The sequence below is a fragment of the Python bivittatus genome, unplaced genomic scaffold, assembly GCF_059951505.1.
Source record: "Python bivittatus isolate LINGU-HERP-01145 unplaced genomic scaffold, Pbiv_v1 ctg000330_np1212, whole genome shotgun sequence".
NCBI classification, from domain to species: domain Eukaryota; kingdom Metazoa; phylum Chordata; class Lepidosauria; order Squamata; family Pythonidae; genus Python; species Python bivittatus.
In genome coordinates, this window is record NW_028277058.1 from 28841139 (window position 1) to 28858803 (window position 17665).

Consider the following 17665-nt stretch of genomic DNA (forward strand, 5'->3'; position numbering starts at 1 on the left):
TCTGTCTTTCTCATCTTCTCGGTTTACCCTTGTCGTGTTATGCTCTAGGACAAACAATAGCTCCCAGTGAGTTTTCTATGAAATATTGCAATGTAAAAAAGCAAGTCTGAATTGTCTGAATCCTTATACATGCAAACTATGTAATCACTACTAAAGATATAAGTTTTCATGTTGCCCAAGAAAAAGGCAACATGAAGAAAATGCTAGTTGTTAAGGCTCAATCAAGCAAGGTCAGGTTGGGGGCCATATGAATATCTGGAAGTGACATTGTTTAATCAAAGGAAGTCAGAACAGGCTGATTGTGCCCCATTTTCAGGATGGACAGACACTATAGAAGACAGGTAACCAGGTCCTATGCCATGAGAGGCTTTATAGGTGATAACCAGCACCTTGAATTGTACCCAGAAGGCTACTGGTAACAAGTGCCGTTCATGAAGCAGGGGTGTTATGTGAGTGTGTTATGACATGCCCATAACTGCCTAGCCACTGTGTTCTGGAACACAGCTTCTAAGTGGTCTCCAAGGGTAGTCCCAAGGGCATGTTGCAATAGTCAAAACATGAAATGACTAAAGCATGAGGGAATGTCTGAAATGTCTGAAGTGTCTCCTGGTCCAGAGAGGGGTACAGCTAGATGAATTAGGGTAAAGGTTTTCTAGGTCACAGCTGCCACCTGCTCCTTGAGCAGGAGCTATGAGTCCAAGAAGACCCTCACATTGTTCACCAATCCCAAAGATATAAGTACAACCCATTCAGGAACAAAGGTGAACACTTCTAAACTTTGGTTGTACAAATATCCACAGGCACTCAAACTTGTCAGAGTTGAGCTTGAGTCTGTTCCTCCCTGTCTAGATCTACACAGCTTCAAGATAGGCTAGCTATTGAATTAAGTGTCATCCATATGATTTCATTTGTAGTGACAGTTCAAGGCTCATTTTGAAAAAGAAGCTAGCAACAATATGAATATACAGTATCATGTTTCTGTATTCATTGAGAAGACACTGGAATTCCTAATTTAAAGTAAAAATAAACTATTTTTATAAACTTGTATTTATGCTGGAAATATAAGAATTCAGATTCAGTTTATTGTCCTTAAAATGTTAAGACTTCTTCTAGGCAAATTGACTTCTGTGACTTTATAGATATATGAACGTATATTCTTGGCCACAATATAGAAGTGGTTTACTATTTCTTTCTTCATATACTGTATATACACGTACACTTTGTAGTCTAGCCTGTGGCTCTGGGATTTCCTTCAGTCAAGTATTAACAATCCTGTTTTATATATATATATATATATATATATATATATATATATATATAGCCAAATTTGGCTAAGTGTTGCCATCTAGCTGGGCATATTGTCATTATGTTGATGCCATTGATTTGTGATTCTAAGCTCAGTTATTAAAGAAAGAGTTCCACTGAATACAATACAACTTATTTGTTAATAGATATCACGTGATCATACTGTTATGGAACATCCTCAATAATTTCTGAATCTTTAATTTAAGTCTAATTATTACGGAGGAAAAATTATATGATAGGATGCCCCTGAATATTTATATTTTCTTTCCTTGACCACTAGGGACACTGTTTTTGCTATCCAGATGGCACAGAGTACAAAGCTTGTCATTTCTGTCTGACCAGGACTCTGATGTATCCTCCCTGGCTGTGTGATTTTGTACTCCTATTTCTTCTATTCATTTAATTTGTGACTGAACAATAGTATTAATCTTGATGATTTCCATTATTATTATTGTTTTTAGTGTATTTTATGCTTTCATTTTTATTTATATCTAGAGATTTTATGTGTATGTGTTTCTGTATCTATCTGATATACATATATTATATATGCTGTGTAGATTAAGCTATCCAGATATAATATGGACAAAATAAGTTTGTACGAAGAAAGGAATTACAAATACATGAATGTCTTACAAAGCTTACCAGAACTATTTGAATGAATTTTCAAAACATGTTTTGCTGTTATATAGGAATGAAGACCATTTTATTTAAAAAAAAATGTTCTAGGTATGCGCAGTTAAGAATATTATGGTGACTGAATATGTTCATTTTTTCACAAATACATTAATTTACGCCCTTACTTTTTAATTATGAAATAATGGAGCACCTTAAATGGTGAATGAGGAGGGGAAGATTGCTGATATGTAGTTTCATAATTAAACACAGCTATCTGACATTTACAGTAATATTATTTCTATAAAGATTATAACATGTCTAAATTATATATACTACTTTTGCTTAACATGTTAAAACACGATTCCTGAATATTCAGGCCAAGATGCATAAAATATACAACAACAAAGCAATTTTTAAGCTACTTTCTCTGGCTGTATTAGAATCCATCTCTATGAAAAGTATTCTTAATAGAATACTTAAAGTAAAGGAGCTACTAGGAAAAAGTAGGAAATACTTCAACACTGCAAGGAAAAACAAAAGTATATTAGGAAATATGTGGAAAGTGTAACAAGTTCAATGCCAGCAAAAATGTTCATTAAGTCATTGTGTCACAAAGCAGTCTTTAAATAACAAGAGCCTGAAGGAGCCGGAAGCATAGCATGAGGTCCAGCGGAAGTGGGGGTTGGATTCCATTGCCATCCAGGCGCAGATAACGGAGCTGTGGCAAATTTTTCTCGTAAACATAATCTCCTGGGAGAGGAATTGGACACATCTGAGTTCCATTAAGAGCTAAAAAGAATACCAAATAAATAAGAGAAAAGTTACTAGGAAAAAATTATTAGATTACTGGGTAAAACTTATTGATACTTTTGAATATTTAATTTTTTGCATTGTTCAGAAGAGAGTAAGGTCACCAGTCAGTATCATGTTCTCCATTCTCCTATGGAAGATGAGAAAGACAACAACATCAGTTGAGATGTTTTTGTTGGTCAACCATCAATTTAGTGGTAAGAGTACCTTCAACCTCATTTCTCAAATCATAAAGAAGTGTGAGTTTTCTTTGTGTCAGCAGGCAGTAGCATCTGGCTGACCTTGTCCAGACTCAAAAGCTAAACAGGATCAGATCTGGTTAGAACTTGGATGGGAATCTTACAGAAAATAGCTTCTAGTCTCTAGCTGTAGGCTACAGCTGGAAGTTGAAAAATGTCCCAGAAGAAAGCATAACAAACCACTTCTGTGTGGTTGCCAAGAAGTCAAGCTCAGCTTGGTGACTTTACTTTTTTAATGGCATTTGTGATAAATTACTGGATTTCTCCATCCCTAGATAGCACCATCTTGTCGTCTCTCTCTCTCTATTGTTTTTAATATATTTTACTTGTGAACTGTCCAGAATTGTTGGGAGTCAGAGGGTATATAAATGTAATAAATAAATCTAAGCTTTGCTGCAAGGTGAAGGCACTGATAATTTAAAGGGGAGTTTAATACAAAGGAACATTTAATATTGCTTATTTTTTCCCCTCTTTACATCTTTTAAAGAGTGCTACAAAGGGCACACTGATCCAGATACATTCCAGCACCTTCTTTGAAATTGTTTTTCATCATTCATTTTACAAATCTTATGCATTCTTTGTGTTACAGCATCATAATGAAAGTAATTTGGTAATTTTAGAAAAAAAAATTACTACCAGCGTAACAAGTTGTATTTGAACAAGTCCCATTTCATAGATTTGTAAAATGTAAAATTAACTATGGTGAAGCCTGTGTTGTACATCTCAAGTTGGTATTAAAGGAATTAAGATCAGTCTTGGTACCAAGCTGTCACCAAAATTGCTGACAATTCCCATAAAACTGTGGTTTTTTTTTCTATAATCCACTGGAGCAGAATTTGATAATGTAATTCTTAAATTTTCCAAATGTGAAAATGTGTATAAGATATATAGTTTGCTTATAGAAGTGAATTAAAAATAATGTTTCTTCCTGAATATGGAAGACCTAAGTTTAAAGTGCTGCTCAATTTTTAAGATAGTTACTTTAGCATTTGATATTATCCTGGTCTATTTCTCAAAGCTATTTGAAGAATAAATTGAGATAATCCTATATTTTAAGCTACTCTTGGTCATAGGGGTAGGGCTGGCAGGGGAAACCCTAATGCTGACATTTTTATGAGAGCTTACTTGTTGAACAGGTCAAGTAAAATTGTGAAAGACTCTTTAGTTCTACACAATTAGATTGGTGTTCATAAATCAATGGTCCAATTTGTTAAAGAATTATGTAATTATGGACATGTGGAAATTAGGTCAGCTGACTTTAGTGCACATATTCTGAAGTTCCTATTGGAGTGGAAAAAGCTTAAAATAATTTCAAGAAACATAGTAAATATTTAAGGACTACTAAAGTATTGCATCCACAGATTTAACCATTACATTTAAATCCCTCAATTCTTTGTTGACTAATACTTTTAAATATATCTTGGCAATATTTCACCAGGCAGATCTCAGACAAAGAATTTTACAATTTGAGGGTGCACTTATCTGAATTTCTCTTTTTTGTTTTTAAAGATAAAGGACCCTTACAGGGACAGGAAAAATGTTCACCTTTATTTTGGCAGTTTTGTTTTTACTTTTCTGCCTTAAATGGTCAGAAACTCACTGAAAGCCACAAGAATGTCTTCAGCGACTTTATGAGTGGGAAATTTTCTTGCAGTAAGAGAGTTCTAAAAACCAAAAAGCATTGTGTTGGATAACAGTGTATTTTCATACAAAATGGAATGCAAAATGTTGACAGCAAGGGCATCAAAAATGTATATACAGTTTGTTGTGAATTTCAGAGAGCATTTCTATATGTTTCTAAACGGGAAGCAGATGCAGTTGCCTCACGTTCCCAGTGATTTGCTCTGCATGTGGTTCAGTTCCCTGTAATGGATTCATTTGGTCTTTTTGTAGTTTGTGGCTTAAAATAAATTTCTGTGTATTCTGATTTATTAGAGATTTCTGTTTCTCTCCTGTGATGGTTCTTTGCAACAAAAGCTCTCAGCATTTTCAACTGTACAATAATAGATTGTTTATAACATAATGTTTAGATACATAATGAGTATCTAATTCTATTAGACAAGGAGGGCCATGTATGCATAGAATTAGATACATAATGAGTATATAATTCTATTAGACAATGAGGGGCATGTATGCATTATAAGATGACATAAAATAAACAAACTTGAGATATTATCTCAGGCTTATGCCTCCAAGCCCATCCCATGTATTTTCCCAATTCTAGACTTTAGAGTTGACATCTCTACTTGTCATACAGTTCAACTATTTGGTGCTTATCCTATTACTTCATATTCACATAAAGAGAGAGAGAGAGACCTCATTCCCTGGGTGGCTGGGAGTTGGGCGGCGGCAGCAGCAGCAGCAGCAGCAGCAGCAGCAGCAGCAGCAGCAGCATAATAATAATAATAATAATAATAATAATAATAATAATAATAATAATATCTCTTCCTGTTTGGGTAGCCAAACTGAGCAGAATTCATCATGGTTATCTTAATTAGTTCTTCTGTACTATCATAGTGATAGATATTTCAATAGATAAAATACATCATATATTCCTTTATAATTTGTATATCTGATTTCTGTCAGGTTCTGATTAAATAAGGACTTTTTAAAGTTATCAGTTCTAATTCTTTCCCTTGAAGTTGGACTCTGACAGGGCAGGTCCAAGTGAGTTGCCTGGGCATAGTCTTATGATGTTAACTGAACTGAGTTTGATTCCGGGACTCCCAATGAGATAAATAAGGTCCTCTGAACTTAACTTCAGCTACCTGTTGGTTAGATCCAGGCCTCTCTTGGGTCATGAAGACGGCCTGGAAGGTGACCTGTGGTTGGGTCCAGGCAATGGTGTCAGCCTCCTTGAGGGCAGAGATAGTTTCTCTGACCTTGAAGGAAGTGGTAGTACCCCCTCCTCCAGGGGCCATCACTGACCTTACCACTGGGGACAGTTACTGTCCGGTTTCCAACCTTCCCTTTGTGGCTGTACTTTCAGTGACCTTTTGCAGAGCTGGTATGGAGGTGGTGCATCCATCCTTGTGCTCCTTGATCTCTCTGTATTTTGATAACATTGACTATGGTATCCTTTTGGACTAGCTGTGGGAGTTGGATGTGGGGATCCTGTGCTGCAGTGGTTTGCTTCCTTCCTCAGTGGCCAATTTCAGTTGGTTTTGAAGAGGGGAGAGATTGTGCCCATAGCCCCTCACTAATGGAATGCCTCAGGGATTGATGCTCTCACCCCTCCTGTTTAATATTTGCATGAAACAGCTTGGTGAGGTCATCTGTACGTTCAGAATCCTCAGAATCCATAATCATCAGATTGTATCAATTGTATATCTCAGTTCATGGCTGCACAGGGGAAGCTGTCAATGTACTGATCCAGTGTCTGGAAGCTGTTCAGACCTGGATGGAGAGGAAGACTCAAGCTCAATCCATACAAGTCTGAGTGGCTGTGGCTATTTGGGCCACAGATCTGGCACATTTTCACTGTTGTTCTTTGATTGCGTGGCACGTCCCCATTCATGACTAGTGCACGATGTCAGAGTCCCCCTGCTTTGAGCTCCTGCTCAAAGGCCAGGAGGGCCTTTCCACAGGACCACCTTGTGTGCCAGTTGTACCCTTTCTTCAGTTTGGAGGCCCTTCAGACAGTCATTCATGCCCTATTCACCTCATGACATGACCATTACAATGTGCTGTATATGGGGCTCCCCTTGAAAACCATTCAGAAACTACAGCTAGTTCAAAATGTGGCACAGGCAATAATGGAAATTTCTTGCTACCCCCTTTCTCATCACTGTTTAGTGAGCTGCATTGGTTAACCAGTTGGCTTCCAACTGCAATTCAAGATGCTGGCTGTAACCTATAAAGGCACTTTATGGCATAAGGCCTGGTTATTTGAGGTAGTGTCTGCCTCTAATAGTTTCTGCCCATTTGTATGATTGGCAGAGTGGGTATGCTTTGGGTCCCTTCAGTTAAACTTTGTTATCTTGCAGGACCAAGAAAGCGTGCCTTCTCTGTCATGGGCCTGGTGTCTAAAATAGCATCCCCCCCGAGATAAATACAGTTCCCACCCTTCAAATATTCTGAAAGTCTCTGAAGACTTGGCTTTGTCCCCAGGCCTGGGGTTACATGTTTCTGGAGCTCTTGACAATGTTTTAGTTGTTATTCATATGGCTCTGTCTGGGCATTCATATTTTTATATTATGTATTCTTTTGAAACTGTGACCCCCCCCCCTCAATGTTTTTGGAGTTGAGTAGCCTTGAAATCTAATGAATAAATATATAAATAATATTAAGGTAACTTTATACTTGTGGAAAATTTCAAAATGCTTAGTTTTTTTTTTTTTCCCATTCTGCCGCATAGTCCAATGCATATTATTCAGAAGAAAGACCAGCTAAGCACAAGATTGCAAATTTCCGTAAATAGTAGGAAAATAGAGTTACTGCAAAGAGTTGGGTCATATGCACTTACTATTGATCCTATTGTTATCAAGATGAAGTTGCTCAAGGTAGATACTAATCGCTGGGACTATGGTGAGTTCATTGTATGATAGCTGAAGATCAAGAAGCGATGAAATATTAAAGACTTTGATTGGTAAACCGCCATCAGTTAATTTATTGTTGTTCAGCCGTAGGGAAACTAATTTGAACATTGCATCAAAATAATTTTCAGGTATTGCTTCAATAGAATTACTGTCCAGAAATAGTTGCATTACATTAGGTGGAAGGATTGGTGGCATTTTTGTAAGGGCATTTTGAGCGACGTTGAGTTGCATGAGGCTTCTCAGTCCTTGGAAGGTGTTGCTTGAGAGAGTGTTGTCCAACAGCTTGTTTTGATGTAAGTCTAACATAGTTAGATTTTCCAAATTGTTGAAGACTCCTTCAGGAATTATACTGATTCTGTTTCTTGCTAAACGCAGTTGCTCAAGGCTTATTGGCAGGGGAGCAGGCACCTCTTCTAAATAATTGTCTTCCAGAAACAAGTAGAGTAAACTTTTTAAATTGTTAAACACACCCTTTTCAATTCCATTGGTAGTGATTTTGTTATTGTTCAGATTTATCCATTTTAGTTGGGTGGCATTCACAAAAGACTTTTCTGTAATCGTCTCAATTAGATTGTTTTGGAGATAGAGATACCAGATTCTTGCTGGGATGACAGGTATTTCTTTAAGTGCCTTGCTATCACAGTATAAAGCATTTGGAAAGCTGGGAGGACAGAAACATTCTTGTGGACACTCAAAATTATAAAACAGCCAGTTGTATGGATCAGGTTGATCATCCACTGCTCTGATAGTGCGAGTCCACACAATACTGGTTAAGAAGGATACCAAAAGGCTGGAACAGAATATTATATTCATAGTTTACCTTAAAAAGAGGGCAAAATGAAGTTACAGAATACATTTTCCAGCAACAAAATACATTAATTTAATTTTATAATAAAATTTGAAAGTTTATATTTTCATAAGAGTAAAATATAGTCTTATATCAGTTCTGTCCACTCCCCTACACCCGTCTTTATTAGAAAAAGTGTTGCTTAGCATCTGTGATCTGCAGCTAATTTATGCATCATTCTGGAGTCCTTATAAGTTACAAATCAAATAAGCTGTGTGCACATTCAATATTTGTTTAAAAGAAGCTTTAAAAAAGTTTGCTTCTCTAACCGGTAACAAATTACTTTAACTGGCCTTACCCTTAACCTGGCAACATATTTATCTACAAAAAAACCACCCCCACCCCCACCCCCCCACAGACACACACACAATGACTGACATCATTGCCTTTATTGACAGCTATCCAGCCTTAGTTCAGTGATTCTTTAAAGGATTTTTGTATTCTGTGATGAGAAGGTATCTGGATCAGATTTTGCAGGTCCAGATCTCATTACACACACACTCATTACACAAAGAATATTATAGCTGCTCTTTGGGCAAGTTCCCTCTATGTCTGGAGAACTCTTAAAAATTTACTGCTTTGTTTCAGTTATTTCCTGTGCTACAAATTATTGGCTTTCTTCTAAAAAAAATGTAATTGCTTTGAAAACAAATTCTGTCTAGATTTTCACTTTTGTTGCTTGACACATAATTAGATTTCTTTGCCCAGATCCATTCTTAAAGTATTCACATTGAAGCTAACTTTTTCCATTGCTGTACATTAAAAAATGAATATACAAGCCAAGTTTCTATCACAGGGTAGTATTTGTACAATTCTGTAATAGTAAATCTCAAATTATAAGAGTCTTGATTTATAAAAATTAGCTGTTTAAAAAAAAGAGAGACCAGCTGCAGAAACATATACTGAAGTGTTCTTCAGTAAAGTTTGTGCACTTATGAATAACAAACAATATTAATGTTAAAAATTATAGGGAGTGTTAAAGAAACAGGAAAACAATATTTTGCTCTGTGTGTTTATGTGAAGGGTGTGTTTATATACTGTTGCTTTAAAACATGAAATCCAACATTACAATGTCCTGGCAGCCTTTGAAACTGATGGATAACTGTCTGCAAAATTGCTAGGTATCATATGAACTGAGTGAGAGACATGGAGGGAGACTAAATAATTTTAAGGAAATATTGTAATCTATTGATATATTAATTTGGCATCTCTTTCTCCTACATAAACATTTATGCTCATTTCCAACTTTGATAGAATCAATAATTAAAATATTTTCCTGTACAGGTTAGGTACAGGAGGCTTGTGGAAATTCATCAAAAACAAACATCTTTCTTGCTTTCAGCATTACTTGTAATCTCATTTCCTGAAAATATGTAGCATTCAGATTTAAAATATACAGACACATTATCCCAAACACCTGACTATTGTTTCTAATATAACACTGTTTCAGAATCTAACTTACCTCAGCTTGGATTCTCTTCTTTCTATGGTAACTGTTGTTAGACTATATGAGGATGATACAGGCAACAGGCAGTGTTTTATGAATACAAACTAATATATATATATATATATATACACACACACATACACACACACACACACACACACACATCAGCGACTACAACATTTAACCCCTGAAATAGTTACTTACCTCAGCACCTACACAATAGAATACAGGAAATTCTGTATTTCCCATCAAGAAGACTTTGGAGTTATTCCCGGTAAATACTAAGCTCAGGTTTTGAAATAATGGACTGGTCTTAGTAGAAATCTGCAATATTAATGTAGATGCATTCAAATATTTGCATTTATTTTCAAGCTACTCTAATTAGAGAACAAAGAATTCAAACTAGTGCCATCTGTTCCTGTGGAAACCTTTTATTTGATTTTGATCAAAACCAGATGCAAGAATGTTTTTACAGATATTATTCTTGATTAGGAAGACTAGAGAAGACTGTTCAGAAATTTTGATAAAATAGGTTTGCCACTATTAGAATAGTTTAATACAATTCTTGTTCTTTACATGTTGTAAAATTTCTTGTCCCCAGAATAATGACATTTTCTAGGACTGAAACTTTGCCACTTATTCTAAATGATGCTTTTGCAATCACTCCTCCACCTATACTCTTAAATCCTTTTAAGAATTTATCTCTCTCTAGCTTTCCAATTAAGGATATGTCCATGACACATGGGACGAAGAAGAGGTAGGACAGAAAATCACTACTATTATCATAACCAGATCAATATCCCAGAAAATCTGTCTTTAAATTGGCTGATTCAGCTGATGATATATTGTAGGAGATACACAAGAAGCTGTCTTACATTGAGTGAGACTATGGATTCATCTCATCTAGTACGATCAGCACTGACTTGCAGCAGCTATCTAGGTTTTCATGACAAAGCAGCACCTGATCTAACACTGAGCTATAGTCTTTCTCCTAATGTTTGCCACTGCTAAGGAGCAGACAAGCAGAATGGCCTACAAGTTTCATCAATAGGTGTTAAGAAGCAGGAACATGTGGAGTCTGATTCAACATCACAGAGGTCTAGTTTAATTAACTTTTTGAAAATGCCTTATTGGGCAATAGATTCTTATAACCAGCACTTGCATGATCCTAACCCAACATCCAGTGTCTCCGAACAGAGACACTGGATTTAATTCCTCCTCCTAACTCCTTGCTTGATTGAAAAGATTTTAAAGGTTTTTTTTTTAAAAAAAATCCTTGGGTTGCCAATTCATCATTCCACCTATTGATTATTTTAAAAATTATATTGTACTTTCTGGGGATGTTGTAGATGGCATGACCCAAATGTCATATTGACAACCCCTGACCTAAGGAATAAATAAAGCTTTTTTTTTTCTCACAGATGACTGACACTATCAAAATGTGAAATCTGTTCAATTGAAGTGGGCACGAAAGCATCACATGAGCTGTATGGGTGTAGCATACTGCTGAAAAATCCTTGCACTATGATACAGATGGATAATCCAATCTGTATTCAGTCTGTGCCACTTTCTCCTGAGATTATCCATAATCTTCTTAGTCATTAAAGTTGCAAGAAAACCAAGAGAATGCTAACATCTCTGTCAAAAATATGGAATAAAACTGAGTGGCCTAGAGGCCTAGAGAGAAAAGACCTATCTATAAGCCTCTATCAGAAAAGGGAGACTGGAGAGAAACAGCAGATTACCCATGCTTTGTGCTCATTTCCTATGGAACCAAAGTTTTGCTTATGCTGTTTAAAAAATAGAGTCATACATGGAGAGAGAAATGCCAAATGAATTGACAAGTTTCAGAAAAGCTAGACAGGCATAAAATTGATAATGTTAAATAGGTAATGGAAAGTGAAAAGGAAGTTTACTTTTGTTTCATTGACTATTGCAAGGCCTTTAACAACATAGCACATGCCATAAAGTGGAAAATACCAGAACACCTGATTATTCTTCTGAGGAATTTTTAAAAAGAATAAGAAGCTACTCTAAGAAGTGAATTAGGAGAAGTTCAAAATAAGGAAAGGAATAAACAGGGTGCATATTGTCCCAATATCTCTAACTTATACAGCTAATATATAACAAAAATGGTAGGATTGAAAGTGATGCCAGCTGGAATCAAAATTGGAGTTCAAAATACTAACAACTTTTGAGATATGCAAATGCATATACCTGCAAGAGAAAGGAAGAAAGAAGTTAATGTGGTATTGCACAACTAAGATAAAGTAAGAGAAAGAAGATAGACACCTTTGATTATGGATTTGATACAGTTAAGTAAGAGTACCAAAGAACCAGTTGATCAGTCCTGGATCAGACAGAAAATTTGCAGGATTCAGATCCAAAGCAGGCAAAAGTTAGCACCCTCACTGAACCTGTAAGTAGTTCCTTAAAAGAACCAGGCCTTTCCTGTGCTTGCTTGGGTTGTGTGTGCTCAGGAAAATAGGTGTTTTGAGTTGGGAGGCATGAAGGAGTGATGACAATCCCTCAAAGGAAGATTAGACCACACAAACCATAATTCTTGCCTGCCTCCTTTTTGTACTCATAATGACACAAAGATGAACTTCTGATTTTAAGATAAATTGTTTTGGGGAAAAAGTAGTCTTCCTTTCAGGTACACGCTAAATTCTTTATTCAAAGTTCTAACACATTGAACTTCAAATAAATGTAGTTATGGATATGCTATGTTGTAAATTTCAGGGAACCTAAAGCTTTAATGACTCAGTTCTAAAGATAAATATTTTGAAATGTACCGTTTTAATTAAAGTTGCATGTAAACATAACCTTTCAGTGCTTCCTCTGCCAACACTATGCTATGTTTTCTGTTGGAGAAATGACTTAAGGCAGTAATTTAAGTAGTAAACTTTTTCATACTCAGTACAATTATTGGTCTGACAAACTAGCTTTACTAGTCATGCTGACTGGCACTGGCTTTTCATTTTACTTGCTTTTTTTCCCCCATCGCTACAGATGTCCGAGAGTGGACATCTGTAGCAATCTATGTACAGCATGTGTTCTGCAAAACAATTGAAAACCCTCCACTATCAGTTAGATGAATAACATCAGGAGGCAGGAATGAAGGCTAAATGAGAAACAAACACAGTTATGTGCAAACTTTGGTTATTATTTTATCAGTCTTGTTTCTATGATTTTGATCAGTTTTCTGAAAAATAATGTCATTGTAATTCTAACTATAGTATAGCATCTGATTTTCATTAGTTTTTATTTATTTATTCAGTAGTTATATCCTGCAGTTAGACAAAACTATTTAGCCCATTCAAGGAGCAAACTGAAGTTCAAAATCTTTTAAGGAGCCTAGCATTTAATAATTAGGATTACAAAACTGTGCGTGGTAATCCTTAGACTATGGCAGCTGCATTTTCTCCTGAGAAAGGTACGGTTCCAACAGACCTGCTAAGTAACCTTTTTCATCTCCTCCTGTTCCTTTAACCAAGTTTCATCCGGAGAAGCTAGTTTAATTATTCCTAATTGCTCAGTGAAACTTCCATGCCCAGAGGCAATATCTATACTGCTGCAATGACAACAGATAAACATTGTCCACTCCTCTGATTGTCATCAACTTAGAAACATCTGGCTAGTGATTGCAGGGGAAAAGGTGTTCTGATTCAGGAAGTGTTAAGACACTGAGCTCTACCACACCAGTATTAGTTCCACCACTATTATTTCCATTATCCCAAATAAATCCATAGCGGCACTGTGCCTTTCCACTGGTCTTGACTTTAAAATTCTTACTGGTGTTGAATTAATGTACCAACATTGTGATGGCATGACCCACATGCCATCAATCTCATCTAGATGACAAGGGAATTATCCAGACCCTCTTGGCAAGGGAGGGGGCAGTTAATAAACTTTAGTTGGTTTATTTTCCCTTTGCTTTCTAACCCTGCAGTGAGAAAAGTAAGCTGTTCTTCCATTGCATTGTTTCCAATCTTCTTTCACCAAATTTTGTCAAAAAAGAAAAGAGTAACATTCCTCCTTTTTTCATGGATCTGTTAGTTCTCTCTACCCAGGTTGATCCAGAACTGCTATGCTCTTTAATATTCTTCAGTGTAAAGAACAATTATATGGTGTTTGATGAAAGACGAAGACGATAGCAGCCACCCTTGATGATTTAGAATCCACCTTGACTAGATATTTCAATGGAATATTCCACTGGAAAGTTATGTAATGGGGCAAGCATTTCTACAGTATTCAATACTTCCCTCTAAAGATATACAGGAATGTCATCTCTCTAAATTACGTTAAGACTCCTATGCTAATATCAGCATCTGAAAATAAAAACAAACACAGATAAACTAATATAAAAAGATCAGACTTGACATGCACGTTCTTCTTATAAGGCCATATTATGGTGGCTTGCTTTACTCATTACCTGGAGGTCTCTAAAATTGAATAGTTTGCAACAGAGAGCAAAATGTCACTTTTTAATAATTAAGAGCAGGCTTATCTATCTACTAATTGAAACATAATTTAGGAATTAAATTAGTTTAACACTGCAATTCTCTCATATATGATCATTTCCTCAGGAATGATTTTTAGAGTCATATACTGGCACATAGCTATTGGGATGATATAAAGTCTGTCTTTATTACTGATACATAGGCATAAGAAAGATTGGATGATGCTAAATGGAGCTATAAATCACCATGTAGAACTAAGTTGCAACAAGGACAATGCAGCTAACCGTTGGCAAATGATAATTGTCTTGCAACAATTGCATTGTTAGTCCACATGACTTCAAAGTAACTACACAGTTTCACAAATACTATGATTTGTGGTTTGTAGTTGATTCTCCTGTACAAGTAACTGTAAGCCAATGTCAGTAAGAACTATAAATCTACCCATCATAAAACTAAAGCCAGTTATTTCCATCTGTAAAATATAGAGGGTTTTTGAAATCCATCTTCAGATCTTCCCAAATGAGCTGGCATGTTTGACTGACCAGCTTCACATAATTGGACCCAGCAGTCTCAATGAAAAGAAACAAAAAGGCGTTTCTGGAAATATTGTTCAGTCTTTGTGCAATGCAATTCTACTGCCTCGATTAAGTTATTTTGGTGTAATAAAGATGTGATGGACTACAAATTCCATAATTCACAGTCATTGGACATGCTGGCTATTAATTCTGGGGTGTAAATCAATACATCTGGAGGACACCAGCTTGGAAAATGCCTTCTAAAATACTTTGCTGCCAATACCTTCTTTTCAGATTGCTCTGAAACTCCAGGCCAACCACAGTTATCTAAGAAATTGACCAACTAGTTAAATAATTTTTTTTTAAAATGTTCAGAGTTAAGTGACACACTTGCTTGAGCAATGTTCTCCCTGCACCAACCATTGTGCCCTTCAGATCTATTTCCTTTGTAACAAATTGGAGTATTTGATGAAGAAAGTTGCAAAAAAGGAAATATCTGCTCAGCCCATGGTTGCTATTCTGTTGGTAGATGGAATTTATTTTATTTATTAATTTGCCACCCAAATAAATGAAGACTTTGAGTGACTAACAGTTAAGATCAGTATAAAAAAGCAACCCCTCCAAAATAATAAATCTATTCATAATATAAACATTGACAACTTTAAAATGATAAAAATAAATATGCAGTCATGAGCCCATCAGATTCCAAACTTCATTTACCTTCATTTTTCTGTCCTCCTCCTGTACCACATAGAGCAACCAGGTCTTAATTGCTCTCCTGAAACCCAGGAGAGAAGGAACAGAATGGATCTGTGGGAAGGAAATTCTAAAGTATGGGATCACCAATGGAAACACTGAGGTGCCATCCAATGACAATCTCATATAGATGGTCCTGGAAGGAATTGACCCGGTTGGATCTGATCAGCCAGACAGATGAATATAGGACAAGGCAGTCCCTCAAATAATCTGGCCTTGAATCACACCCAGAAGCCAAATGGCAACAATGCAGCTCCCAAAGTGGGTCACTTGAACATATCAGGATACACCCGCCATCAATTTTTTGCCAGCTACAGCTTTTGAAGGATTACTCTTCAGTAATCCAAGCAGGATGTGACTAAGACCTGAGTGACTGTGAGAAGGGTCTCCCAATCCAGGAATGGCTGCAATTGATGCACAAGCCAAAAGCCTTCCTGGCCACATCTGCCAACAGCTGATTGAGCAGTATCTATTAGTCCAGGAACACCCTCAAACTGTGTATCACCTTTAAATGGGGGAATACAATTCCATAAAGAATCAAATATAGTCCCAGAATCATTTGATCCATAAACCAAAAGCCACTCCTTCTTGGATGATTCAATCTGAGTCTGTTCCTTTCCTTCAGGCACTTCTACTGGATCATCTGTTTGGCCCATGGGCAAGAGATATAGCTAGGTACAACAGCACACTGGTAACACTGTTCCAATGAATAACATCCCCCAGTGGTTTCATGTAAACATTAAAAAGAAGTTGAGAGCATACAAAACACGGAGGCACTCCAAAAAATAGAGGTCTCCAGACAGCTCACCCCTCCCAGCTAGAACCACCCCCTCGAGAAGGAGGAAAGCTATTGCAAAACATTACTTCCCATGGCAATCCATGTAAGTGGTCCAGAAATATATCATGGTCAATGGTAGCAAAAACCACTGAGATTAATGAGGACCAAGAGGGTTGCCTTCCCCTGATCCAGATCTTCCAGAGATCATCCATAAGTGTGACCAATACAATATTTATTAATTAATTAACATTAATTAATTAATATAGCTGCCCATCTACCAGAGCAACTCTGGGGAGCAAAGCAAAATAAAAACAAAATCCAAATATACAATTAAGAGAAACTATGTTGAGGCTCCTAAACAATCTTCATGCTGACATATCCAGAACACATCCACACTCATGTGAGAGATCCAGCAAAGTCCTGGCCCCAGTGCCTGGGGAAGAGCCAGGTCTTCACAGCCTTCCAGAAAGCTAACAGGATCAGGACTGTCCCCATCTTATGGGGAAGGCTGTTTCACAAGACAGGCGCCATGATAGAGAAGGCACACTTCCTGGACCTCGCAAAGTGACACTGTTTCACTATCGGGATCCAGGGCTTGCCCACCATCTCTACTTTAGTGGGATAGATAGAAACCATTAGGAAGAGGTGTTTCTGCAAGTAACCTGGCCCCATGCCATGTAGGGCTTTAAAGGTGACAACCAGCACCTTGAATTGCATTCAGAAGTCTACTGGGAACCAGTGCAGCTCACATAGCAATGGGGTTACATGGACATACTGTGGTGTGCCAAATAATGCATGTGCTGCTGTGTTCTGGACCAACTGAAGCTTCTGAATGCTCTTCAAGGGCATCAACAATACTAGTAAAGTGCATTGCACTAGTCCAATCAGGAGGTGACTAAGGCATGAGTGATCATAAGCAGTGCCTCCCAATCGAGGGACAATTGTAACTGGTGCACAAGATGTAATTGTGCTAAGACTGTCTTGGCTATGGCTGCCACCTGCTGCTTGAGCAGGAACAGGAGACTCCAGGAGAAGCTCCAGATTATGCACCAATAAAAAATCACTAGATATTAGGGAGCCCTAAATTCTGCCACCACTCAGTCTTGCATTGGTTGTGCCAAAGCTGGTTCTTCCCCATCCAGACCCGTACAGTTTCCAGGCATTGAAAAAGTACATTAATTGCATCACCTGGGTGACCCAGGACAGAGGTACGTAACAGAATAATATCAGCATACTGATAATACTTCAGTCTATGCTGACAAATGACCTTATCCAGTGGTTTCATGTAGGCATTAAATAGGAGCAGGAAGATAGCTGAGAGCTGTGGTACCCCACAATACAGGATTATATTA

At 37.0% G+C, this 17665-nt stretch overlaps 1 protein-coding gene across 2 annotated transcripts; it reads right to left on the reverse strand.

Moving 5' to 3' along the window:
- Positions 1-1999: 1999 nt before the first annotated feature.
- KERA (keratocan) lies at positions 2000-10457 on the reverse strand. Of its 2 annotated transcripts, XM_088141542.1 has the most exons (3): positions 9817-10457; positions 7435-8327; positions 2000-2709 (listed from the first exon to the last, which is right to left on the reverse strand). In XM_088141542.1, exons 2-3 carry the CDS (start codon positions 8318-8320, stop codon positions 2543-2545), a joined length of 1053 nt encoding a protein of 350 aa, XP_087997668.1. In that variant the 5' UTR covers positions 8321-8327; positions 9817-10457; the 3' UTR covers positions 2000-2542. The 2 variants fall into 2 exon arrangements, with proteins under 2 accessions (XP_087997668.1, XP_087997669.1); XM_088141543.1 differs by lacking the exon at positions 9817-10457 and having other exon boundaries at positions 7435-8658.
- Between the last annotated feature and the right edge of the window lie 7208 nt (positions 10458-17665).